The sequence below is a fragment of the Gobio gobio genome (assembly GCF_949357685.1).
Source record: "Gobio gobio genome assembly, chromosome: 1".
Lineage (NCBI taxonomy): Eukaryota > Metazoa > Chordata > Actinopteri > Cypriniformes > Gobionidae > Gobio > Gobio gobio.
In genome coordinates this window covers 29,719,756-29,732,241 of record NC_137097.1, presented here as the reverse complement: position 1 = coordinate 29,732,241, position 12,486 = coordinate 29,719,756, and the positions used below count along the sequence as shown (strand labels likewise).

General features: G+C 39.3%; 1 protein-coding gene across 2 annotated transcripts in view; it reads left to right on the top strand.

The window, feature by feature from the left end:
- Positions 1-12,486, top strand: part of cep112 (centrosomal protein 112) — a gene marked incomplete at its 3' end in the record, with an annotated part of 236,226 nt that overhangs the window by 206,795 nt on the left and 16,945 nt on the right. For both annotated transcript variants that reach the window (XM_079815822.1, XM_079815823.1), the window contains exon 24: positions 10,423-10,512. In XM_079815822.1, the coding sequence (XP_079671948.1) occupies positions 10,423-10,512 (90 nt within the window). The remainder of the gene's footprint in view (positions 1-10,422; positions 10,513-12,486) is intronic.

Below are 12,486 nucleotides of genomic sequence, written 5' to 3'. Positions count from 1 at the left end.
CAGTTTGTAAAGTTTTAAATATGGATATTTTTCTTACACGAAAGCATGGCTTCGCTTCAGGTCTTTATTAACCCCCGGAGCCGTGTGGATCGCTTTTATAAATGATAGATGCATTTTTATGGACTTCAAAAATAAACCAACAAATCACTGCCATTATAAAGCTTGGGAGAGCCAGGACATTTTTAATGTAACTGATTGTATTCATCTGAAAGAAGAAAGTCATATATACCTAGAATGGCTTGAGGGGGAGTAAATCCTGGAATAATTTTCATTTTTGGGTGAACTAACCCTTTAAGGGATGTAGAAAATGATCATGCATTAATATGTGCTTCATAAATCCTAATAAACAGCCAATATCCTAGTAATGTGGATGATAATAAGCAACTAATAGTGAGAATTGAACCTAAAATATAGTGTTGTTACCATTACAGCTGTCATTACATGCATGTATTTTTTTTAATATGTAGTTAAGTACAAAATAAAACCGCACACAATAAGTGCAATGTATCAAATGATTAATTTAAAAGTTAATACATAGTTGTTAAAGATGCAAAAGAGGGAAAAAAAAGTCATATAGGTTAGGAACAACATGAGGAGTAGATTTTTAGGTGAACTGTAATTTGATGTACTCGTTTCCGTTTTTTCTGTCTGTTCAAGTTCAAGCACATGGTGTCTGGAACTAATGTGTCCTGTTATTCCCTAATTCTTTCTCCGACCCTGCCATGACCTCTGAGCTGCTTCAGTGATCTGCCGTCATATGGTTGAGGTTTGACACAGACTCTCACAGCCACAGGAATGATGAGTTAGCATATCTGGTGAGATTCGAGTAAGATAACCTTGAGCTTTGCCTTGGTGTGTGTGTGTGTGTGTGTGTGTGTGTGTGTGTTTGGAGTTTAGGAAGAGGGTAGCTGATAAATGAGTGGATGAGGGATGGGGCAGATTCCCAGAACCCTTTGAACCACGTATCACAGGAAGCAGCATGTGATAACGTCCCAGTGGCCTGCGTGAGAAAAGTCTCGAAAGTGCAGCTCTCACCCTCACACACTGTCAGATAGCCCTCACCTCCCGCCTGAGCCCAACACATTTACTGTCCTTGTTTTTTTAAGAAGAATAACAAAGCAGAAGGAAACATTATCTGAAGAAAATGTGAGTGGCAGTTGCCAGGGTGCTCTAGAGCATTGCTATACATATGTTTTTAAGGTCTTTTTTTTATTGAGAAAGCAAGAAAGATGTGTGTAAACAGATGTAACATAACTTTAGTAATAAAGAGAAATAAAAAATTAAACACACCCCCACACTATCAGAAGAAAAATAGAGCCAATAACAGCCAAAGATCCTACATGTACAGTAAAAAACTACCATAGGAATATGAAATATCAGATGTTCTCCAGTGCTTAATGGGATAGATCCCCAAAAATTGAAATTCTTTCATTTATTCACCCTCATGTTGTCCCAAACCCATAGAACTGGTTAATTGTTCAAACACAAATTAGATAGTTTGAATGAAACCTGAGATATTTCTGTCCCTGCATTGAAAGTAACCAAAGCTTAGAAGATCCACAAAGGCCATAACATATGAACCAAGCTGTTTAATCAGATTCTTTTAAAGAGGTTTGATCACTTTATATAAACATATCATTTATTATATTAGAACATTTTCTGAAGTATCATGTGACACTGAAGTAATTTCTGCTTGAAAATTTAGCTTTGCATCAGGAATAAATTACATTTTTGAAATAACTGTTTTCTATTTTAAATTGTAATAATATTCAACAATATTGCTGTTGTTTTACTGTATTTTATATCCAAAAATGCAGCCTAGTGAGCATTTATAGAGACTTTTTTTAAATCATTAAAAAATCTAATATTTTGACTGATAGTTAGGGTTGGGTTGTGTACTTTTAAGGGAATTATGTTGGTACTAACGAGTAATGATTCAATCAGTGCCAAATGTCGGTACCTGAGAACGCATCTAGTGATATAGACCAGTGTCTGTGAATATTAAACCACAAAAAGACTATTTAAATATGAATCCTGCATGTTCTGCGTGTCTCTGTGTGAATAAATGGAGCTGACGCGTGGTTTAATTTACCTTTTTTTGCGCATGACAGTCTCATATGAGGACATGAATGCATGAACTTCCACTCCAGAGCCGCTCTGAGAGTCAGCATTTTACCGTTTTATTTAAGAAAAACTACCATCATATCATAAACACAATGAAACTCAAAGCTCTTCATGGTAACTCATCAAAATAAAAGTTTGGTTTAAGGCAAGACACGGCAGGTGAAAACATAGTTTTTTCATGCAGTGGTCAATTTTGAGATTTTGGGCCAGTTTGCTCCCTTAACATGTAAGCTTTCATGTCAAAATAAAAAATATGTCAACATTACACATTAAGGTGGTTATTTCATTATATTTTGTCAACTTGGAAATCACCAAAAGTTAGCATTCTAATGCGAACTCCCGTGCCGCCTCCATTCACAGAAACATGTCATGTCTGGTATTATTGTAAAGCTCTCAGTCTCATACACAGCTAATATTGGCATTTCCTTTGTAGAAATAACCAACCAAGAAAGTTTGCCGGGGAATCTACAGCCGAAAACCACATCTGATTGGTCGATGTGAATTTCCGACTACGTGATTGGTTCTCACGCATTACGTGATATGAGCTGCCGTTTCCTTGTTTATTATCCGCCTGAGAGAAAATGCAGACAACGCCGAAATCAGCTCATAAATGTTCACAGAAAAGACGGCAACAGCTGTCACTCACTAGAGCTAGTAAAAAGAAAGCAAACAACAACAGATTAGACGTTGAAACCCTGTCAGCAATTTTGATTCAATTAGTTATAGATGGACACACAACAAACAGCGACAGTCCGTCTGTCCGACTGTTGTTGTGTGTTTGTTAAGGTAGTTCTCATCAGCTTAAGGCTATTGCTATTAATCATTTATCCATTTATCAATTCCCATGTGTTTTAAATATTAAACTGATATTAATGAACTGAATATATATTTTGTTTGTTGGTTGGGGGTTTCATAGAAATGTATGACATTATACATTTATGAAACTTTAAAGGCCGTTTTCTCAAAGTGAGTTTTTTGTCACACTCAGAGTCAGATATATCCACTTCAGTAGCACCTACAAGCACCAACTTTTCCAGTCTTATACTGAACTATATTCGGATGGCTTTTGCTGAGGGATTTGTTGATATATCATTCCTATCCTGAGTTATAGGTCCTTTTACTCCAAAAAATATGGCAAAATGTTATTGTCAGTATTTTCCAATTTACTATAGCACAAAATAAGATATCCAGAATCCCCTCTGTAAAACCCTCAGTAAAATTCTCATCTAATATGTCAACAAATAGAACCAAGAAATTTAAACCTGGTCCTTTCCAATTTCCAGATTTAATTTTTGGAAATGTATGCAAATGAGAATATATTTAAGTTTATAAGGCTTAATTTGCATATTCAAACATTAATTTACACAACACTTCAATTTCCTTATGTTTATGCCAGTAATAAACTGGAGAAGTTTCACATATCTTTGATTAATTGAAAAAAAACAACCTATTCACCTGTAGTGTCTCGCCTTAAGTAATAATCACTTTTTTTATTATTATTATTACAGTAAACAAACATCACAGACAATGTCAGACAGTGACCAAGGCAGCTCTGGCATAATGTCAATAACACTTCTATAAATGACTTACAGTTTCTGCACAGTTATTGAGGTAAACATCCCTAAAGTCGGCACTGAATTTCAGTACTGGTAAAAATGAGAGCGGTACCCAACCCTACTGGTAGCATATGGTTTCATGTGATCAGATCTGGCCTGTTACACCAAGAGTCAATGATAGCAGAAGTCCTACAAGATGAAAATAAAATGTAGTTTGAACTGATAAGTAGCATATCTGTCGCCATTATAGCAGAACCTTATGTTCTTTACTTACAGGCCTGATGTAAACCTGATCCAAATCCGACCTGACATCATTATTGTAAGCGTGCTGTAGTGAATCGGGCAAGGACGCGTTTTTGAACACTGATTCAGTAATGTCATTTTCTATTCAATTCTCATCAATTTATCCACAGTGCAGCTTTTAGTGTGAGCAACAACAACAGCAATAGCAAAATCTGTCTTTTCTCTTTCAGATGTGGCAGTGTGTAGTATCTGTTACTCAAGGGCAGTTAAACACAGTCGTTTGCTTTCATATTTTTTATTTCCTGTTCTCAAAAGACTTCCAAGCATCAGGTCTGTTTTAATTACACCGCAACACTGCACTGGACCCTTTTTTCTCCCACAAGCTGCTTTGTGTGTTTGTAGTTTGCTGAAGGATTTGTGAAGGACGTGTTGGCGTGCTCAGCTCTTGGCACGGGAGAGTATGGATGGTATTGAACTGTGATTGTTTGAAAGCAGCAGTCACTGTGTCAGAACCACAAAACACCAAAGCAAGAAAGGAAATAAAAGCTCAAACACTGCTTTTACAAACCCAATATCTGCCTCATAAAGAGTCACAGGGCCGCTGCCAGAAGAATATGTCTCTCTATCTTAACTTCTTTTTTTCCCTTTTGGCAAACGGGTGGGGGAAAAAAATGACAAAAGACTTACATTGAAGAATTGAAGGTGGCTTAACTTGAACCAGCAAATTTTGTATGGACAAAACAACGCTCATTTTCTTCAGAAAATGCTAAATTCTAGTTGGTTATTACATTTGTTTATTTATTATATAACCTTTGTTACATCGATAGAATGAACATTGATAGTATGAACATATTTCTTTTCTTTAGAGCAAAGGTCCTTTTTTCCGAAATTTTTGTGCGTTAAAAAATAAATATGACCTCACGTTGTGTCAATCACGTTTACACACGGCCTTTCGTTTACACGTTTACAGATGAAACTTTCATCTGTCATTAAAAAAAATTATCGGTTTCGATTTTTCGCATCTGTAGCAAGCATTTTGAGAGGTGTTTTGACCATTCAGAGTCCCCGTACAAGCGAACGCCAGAATGGCATCTGACATGTTGATTCACTTCGTCTCACAGCACAAAGCACTCTATGACAAAAAGTGCTCCTAAAATTGTGCAAATAGTATAGCACACACAAAATAATGGTGTTGCATTGTATGCTGTAGCCTTTGTATGCTGGTTTCAATGCCTGACGCGCACCTTTCCGATGCCGCGTGTGTGTCCATACCTTAGACAAAATCGTCCTCACTGCTTAAAGACTCCATTTTGTATTGTTTTGCGTTTTGTTGTTTTCGCAATGGATTAATTAATACTAGTGCTGTCAATCGATAAAAATAAAAAAACTAATTATACACACATTTTTTCTGTAATTCTGAGTTTTTCATTTTGTAATAATTTCAAGGTACTTTCCAGATTAATATAGAAACAATTTATAGACAATATATTTTAAATATTTGTTGTAATCATATGGCATCTTTTTATTTATGAAGGTATCACTGATTCTAAAACTGCTACTGATGTCAAGTCAAGTCTTTATTTATATAGTGCTTTTAACAATGCAGATTGTTTCAAAGCAGCTTCACAGTGTTAAACAGGAAAATAATGCAAAATAATTGTATTCGGCCGTATAGCCGCTCCGGAGAAAACGGTGATGTCATCAGTTCATTTAAATTATCATACAGTGACAATGTGGGCTTTAGTTCAGTAATTACATCAGTAATTTAGTTAATATGGTTAATTTAGTTTAATAATTAGATTTATTTGGATATTTAGTTGAAAATGTAGTGTCCCCAACTGAGCAAGCCAAGCCAGAGGCAACAGTGGCAAGGAAACCAAAACCCCATCAGGTGACCTAATGGAGAAAAATAAACCTTGGGAGAAACCAGGCTCAGTCGGGGTGCCAGTTCCCCTCTGGCCAATTAACAAACAGTATATGATTATTATTCTGGCAACTTTACAGGTCAGAGGTCATAATAAATCGTAATATTCGAAAGATCTGAGTCATCACGCCGGAGACGGGTTTATTGAGGATGCTGTATTGATGAAACAATTATTAAAGTGCAATATACGAAAGATCGGAGGCAAAACGCCGCATGATGTCTCTATGAAAACATTAATTATAGACATTCAACATTACAGTGTACATTACATTCAACATTTTAAGTGAACTTAAACCAATCTTCACGTAAACCTATTATAATAAATGTCAGATCTACCTGTGGCAGAATATATACAGAAATTGAATAAAGTTATCAAAAACTCTGCACTGCATAGATAATAAATGAAATATAGATTAATCCTTATTAAAGCTACACATTAGACACACTATCACATAAGACGTTATCTTATGAGAATACTCGACAAAACAGGCATTTTTGCATAATTCTGTGTTAATGTTCGTTCAGACGCGAAAGAGAACTCGATTCTGGCGCGCTGTCTGTGCACACGATACTGTCTTGTCACGCTTGAATGGTTTAAAAGCATTTGCATGAATAAGAGCGTGATCATATAATGTAACGCTAGCCCAAGGATGACAAATTTAATTTAAATATTTTTAAAACGTTAAACTGAACAAATGTATCGCATGCGCTAACACGCTAATTTTGATACCACTGATTCTAATATGTTTGAGGACGACGAATACAAAAATACGCATTCGAAAATGTCAGATTCAGTGTGCAAGGACCTTAGCATGCATGGATGAATGGTTCACAATTAGACCAGCACTTTTAATTAAGAAGGTGCATAGTTCATTTTAATTCCATCCGTTGAATGAATATCTGGCCTTGATAAATAAGTTGTCGTTGCAGGCAAAACTCTTCCTCACATCTATCATTCAATAGTCAGGTTAAAGACATTATATCTACCACATCCACATTCCCTGCTGTCATCATCAACCTCACATGTGCGCAGCTGGAAGACAGAGCGAAGGGAAGACCGTCTGTAATTTAGCCTTGCGAGCTCTCTCACACGGCCACATTGATGTGTGCACAGCCCTCTGGGCCAGAACTGCACTTCTGTAGCTTTAAAGTGCTCTGGCTTGTCGTCATTAGCGGATCTCTTTAATCTGACGCTTGGAAAACTTCTTAAAGCAGCACACTACAAATAGAAATTCCACATGAATAGCCAGCTAGTGCTAACAAAACACGGGCTGCAGTTTAAAGAGGCCCTCTCTTTTCTCTTCTCTCTCTTCTATTGCCTTTACCCGAGGGAGACATACTTGCCTTATCGTTCGAGGTGGACCACCCAAGAAAAATGACTCAGGTCTCACCTTTGAGCGTGAGTGAGCTTTTCAGCGCATCAACATCTATGCAGGTCCATACATGTGCGGACGCCGTATTAGTTGTGTGTTTTAGTAATCTATGGGGATAAACAGCTGTTGAAGAAAACCAAGGAGGCCGAGACAAGAAAGTGAGAGAATAAAGGCCACTGCCATGCCTCTCTCTCCATTCAATCCCCCTTCCCTTGCCCCCAGGAAATCAAATGTTCCACGTTTGCCGCTTGTTTAGATTGATCCCGCTCTGGCTGGCTGATAAAGAGCGTATCGCCCTGGCCATCTGGACCCTGTTTGGAGAGATTCACCATAGAAAATCACACGTTCACGCAGAGAGGAACAACAGCTGTGAGGCTGCTACGCTTCCCTCGGAAGGTTTTCGAGGGAAAACACAAGGCGGTATCAAGGTGTATCCTAGATCAAGTGCAGCTCGGGAGTCCAGGAGACCTAGGGTTTGTGGTGAAGTGGCCCATTGAGTGCTCTCTCTGTCCCTGGAGATCAAATGAAATGGAGCCCTGTAGAGCATCGGGCCACAAATCCCCCTTTTAAGAGCTTGTCTTTACTGGCCTCCCTCACCTTCGTGCCTGGCTTAGCCAGTGACCTTTATCCTGTCTGGAAGGACTCGATGAGCTCTTCTGGAGAACATCGGGACAAAGGGATCACCCACAATGACTCATTCAGGCTGTTTATTAATGAGAGCCGCAGATGACAGGGTCCTTTTATGACAAAGACAGAGATATTTCCAGCCCCTCACCCCACCCCGGCACTCGACTGTTTCGTAAATCTGCTCGGAACCACATGAAAGACTCGGCTCATAACTGTCAGCACTCTTCCAGGAAACATCACCACACAAAGGCTGTTACAGTTCTGGAGTCTGCTGGCGTTTGGGTTACTGGCTTGTTGTGTTTCATTAGATGTGGACTACTATACGGTGAAGGTCATGACTTTGTCATCCTTAACGCAAGCTTTCTAACTTTTCATTTAGGCCTGTCTAATATGAGCATGCCACACCTACTGATGGACCTTAGGTCGACACCATATTTCATTTAGTGCTAATGTAAATGAGGCTGTAAGGGACAGTGTACATTGGGTTCACAACTTGTGTGTTATGAAGAGTTTTTTGTCCACTGGAAGTGTTTTTGTAAAACATACTGTTTCAGTGCTTTGTTGGTTGAAGGATCGACACAGAGGTACACAACTGTTTGTTTCTCTTTGATTACATCAGTACAGGCTGAAGGCTGAAGGTGGGATTTAAACACTGTATTATGTTTGCAATTTCTCAAAAAGGCAACTCACTTTTTTTTTTTTTTGCTTGGTATAGCGTTCATTTTGGACCCTGTGTCGATTTAGCAGTCAACTCCATTGCATTACACCATCACTGACCTTTCACCCTTCACAACCAGAAAGTCAGGCCTTATACTCAGAAAATAAAACTATGCTGGAGCTTCAGTGATCGCACTGCAGAAGAGTGAAGTCCACTTATAACATTAGGCAAGGTTTCTTGCACCAAAAAACGATTTTTCACAAGCATTTTCCACTCTACCTTTTACAATTAAACAAGGCTGTTTTTGCTTGTCTCTTTAAAGAGTTTGTTCACCCAAAAATGTAAATTCTGTCATTAATTAACCCTCACCCTCATGTCGTTCCAAAACCGTTGGACCTTCGTTCATCTTCAGAACACAAATGAAGATATTTTTGATGTAATCCGAGAGCTCTCTGACCCCTCCATAGACAGCAATTTAATTAACACTTTCGAGGCCCAGAAAGGTAGTAAAGACATCAATAAAATAGTCCATGTGATGGTGAGTTGGCGACTGACGTAGAACTATGAATCGATACACTTGCAGTAATAACGCAAACTGCGTAGGACACTGACACAGACAAGAAGAAATTGTTGCATAGTCATTATTTTTTGTTTGTTTTTTGCGCACAAAAAGTATTCTCATGGCTTCATAACATTAAGGTTGAACCACTGGAGTCATATGGACTATTTAATGATGTCTTTACTACCTTTCTGGACCTTGAAAGTGGTAATTAAATTGCTGTCTATGGAGGGGTCAGAGACCGCATCCACACGAAGCCAGAGCTTTCCCTATCCAATATTTTTTTTCCCTTGTCTCCAGAAATATCTGCGTACACACGAAACCACTGATACTGACTCAAAACGATGTAGTATACATGCCAGACCAGTATGTGGCGCTGTAATTCTGCCACAGAGATACACTAAAAATGGAGAAGAAGACTTGGAGCATGCGTAAGATGTGGGGTAATCACATCACCGTTTCACAGAATATACGGATTGGCTGTTCACAGGTTTAAAAAATACCGGTTTCAGGCTCCCAAAATGCCGGATCCATGTGGATGAAACGCCAAAACGACACAACATATTTACGTATACAGCTAAATGCGTCTCCGTGTGGACGGGGCCAAAGAGCTCTCGGATTTCATCAACAATATCTTAATTTGTGTTCAGAAGATTAACAAAGGTCTTAAGGATTTGGAATGACATGAGGTTTATTAGGAATTAATGACAGAATTTTCATTTTTGGGTGAACTGACCTGGCTAATTTCCATGTATTGTCCCATCATCAGGTCAGGGCAGGTGTCAGGATGCTAAATAGGTGTTGATATGCAAATGCGAGTGTTTGTATGTTCATGTTAATGATGAGCTGTGAGCAAGCTGTTTGTGTAGCTTAGTGTTGTAATAAATTGAGGTTATAGAATGTAGTATGAAAATAATGTTTCTTTATGCCCTCTTTAAGGATGTGCAACAGCTTTCATCCAATCAGAATTTAGCAATTTCTTAAATGGATCTAGCAGACCTCTGAGGCAAATAACTGCTTTGCTAGCATCCTGCTCGTTTTCCTAATTTTCACGGTGGATAATCGGCGCTGAAGTGTACAGATGTGCTAGAAACATCTGCTTCAAAGTGACAGGAACTGTGCCAGTTTCCACAGTGATTGCAGGATTATTTGCTGCTTGGCCCTTTAGAAGAATGAATGGCTGATTTAGTTTTAAATGGTTTTGAAATTAAATGATAGGCTGTCAGCTGATCAAACTGTTTGATTTGATACCCTTCGTTATGGATCTGATCAATGCTCTGCTTTATTGACAGTGATGCTTCTTTCCTTTCTCTGAAATATACTTTATCTAACACTTGATTCACAATTTTCCCATTCAGGTTCTTCAGGAACGTGTAGAGACCCTACAGAGACAGCTGCATGCCGTTGAGAAGAAGTTGATGAGCCGCGAGTTGGAATACCAGGAGCAGGTAAAGTTACAAACGGCTCGGACCCCAGAGTGTGTACCACGGCCCCTGGAGGGCCAGGAAGAAGCCACGTCTCCTCACTGAGTCACTGATATGCCCCGTGCACATTTTACACATTCCATGAGATCCGGCTTCAAGAGCCAGAGCCCTGGGCCAGGAATGCTGTCCTTGTTTCTGAGGGATTTCTAGATAATAACAGGCCACTTTGACCTTGAGTTAAGGAAAGAGACAGAGAGAGAGAGCTAATTAGCTGATTAATAGCTCCAGGAGGGTCTCTGAACCTGGTATGAGTGTAGAAACGCCCTTTTGTCTTGAAAACCTCTGGTGACCTTTACTGGGCTCTTCAGACAGTTGTTGGGATGTGCCCTGGGCTGAAGTGTCTGTTAAACTACAGGCGGGCTCTAGAGGAACAGCTGCACTGAGTTGGCAGCATATTCTGTGGAAGAGCCCCAAAGATGCCTTTTGTCGGACGGAGAGCCAATAGATTAGTGGTCAGATTGTGTCATGACGCCTCACAATTAGGAACAACGAGATGGTGGATAGATGATAACACGTCTTGCTGTTTGTCTAGGATATCTGGAAGGTTAAATAAAAGCTTCAACCTTAAAATCAACATGGAATTAATATGTTAAGAAAGTAAACAGGCATGAATGTCAAATGTATTTATTTTTTTAAGTTGCAAAATACAGTATATTGCCAAAAGTATTGGGACACCCCTCGAAATCATTGAATTCAGATGTTCCAATCACTTCCATGGCCGCAGGTGTATAAAATCAAGCACTAGGCATGTAGTCGCTTCTACAAACATTTGTGAAAGAATGGGTCGCACTCAGGAGCTCCAAACTTCATGTGGCCTTCAGATTAGCTCAAGAACAGTGCGTAGAAAGCTTCATGGAATTGGTTTCAATGGCCGAGCAGATCATCCAAGCATTACATCACCAAGTGCAATGCAAAGCGTGGGATGCAGTGGAGTAAAGCACACCGCCACTGGTCTCTAGAGCAGTGAAGACGTGTTCTCTGGAGTGACCAATCACGCTTCTCTGTCTGGCAATCAGATGGACGAGTCTGGGTTTGGCGGTTGCCAGGAGAACAGTACTTGCCTGACTGCATTGTGCCAAGTGTAAAGTTTGGTGGAGGGGGGATTATGGTGTGGTGTTGTTTTTCAGGGGTTGGGCTTGGGCCCTTAGTTCCAGTGAAAGGAACTCTTAATGCTTCAGCATACCAAGACATTTTGGACAATTTCATGCTCCCAACTTTGTGGGAACAGTTTGGGGATGGCCCCTTCCTGTTCCAACATGACTGCGCACCAGTGCACAAAGCAAGGTCCATAAAGACATGGATGAGGAATGTCTTTATGGCTCCAAGGTGTGGAGGAACTTGACTGGCCTGCACAGAGTCCTGACCTCAATCCGATAGAACAGCTTTGGGATGAATTAGAGCAGAGACTGCGAGCCAGGCCTTCTCGTCCAACATCAGTGCCTGACCTCACAAATGCACTTCTAGAAGAATGGTCAAAAGTTCCCATAAACACACTCCTAAACCTTGTGGAAAGCCTTCCCAGAAGAGTTGACGCTGTTATAGCTGCAAAGGGTGGGTCAACTCCATATTAAACCCTACGGATTAAGGATGTCATTAAAGTTCACATGCATGTAAAGGCAGGCATCCCAAAACTTTTGGCAATATAGTGAATTTCAGCATATAAAATGCGCTCTTGTACCAACAAAAACAATGTCTTTCAAAGCATATTAACGTTTCTTCATGTCTTCTTTCTTCTGCTTTATAGCTTTGATATTATAGCCCAATGATCACTAGCTAGTCATTTCACAATAGATAAAGTCCTGCTTACATTATGCCACCAAAATATACGTCACATTAAGAAGTCCAAATTATTTATATAGAGCTTTTCACAATACACAATGTTTCAAAGCAGCTTTACAGAAAACCATGTTGTTAATGTTTATTATATCGTAATGCCTT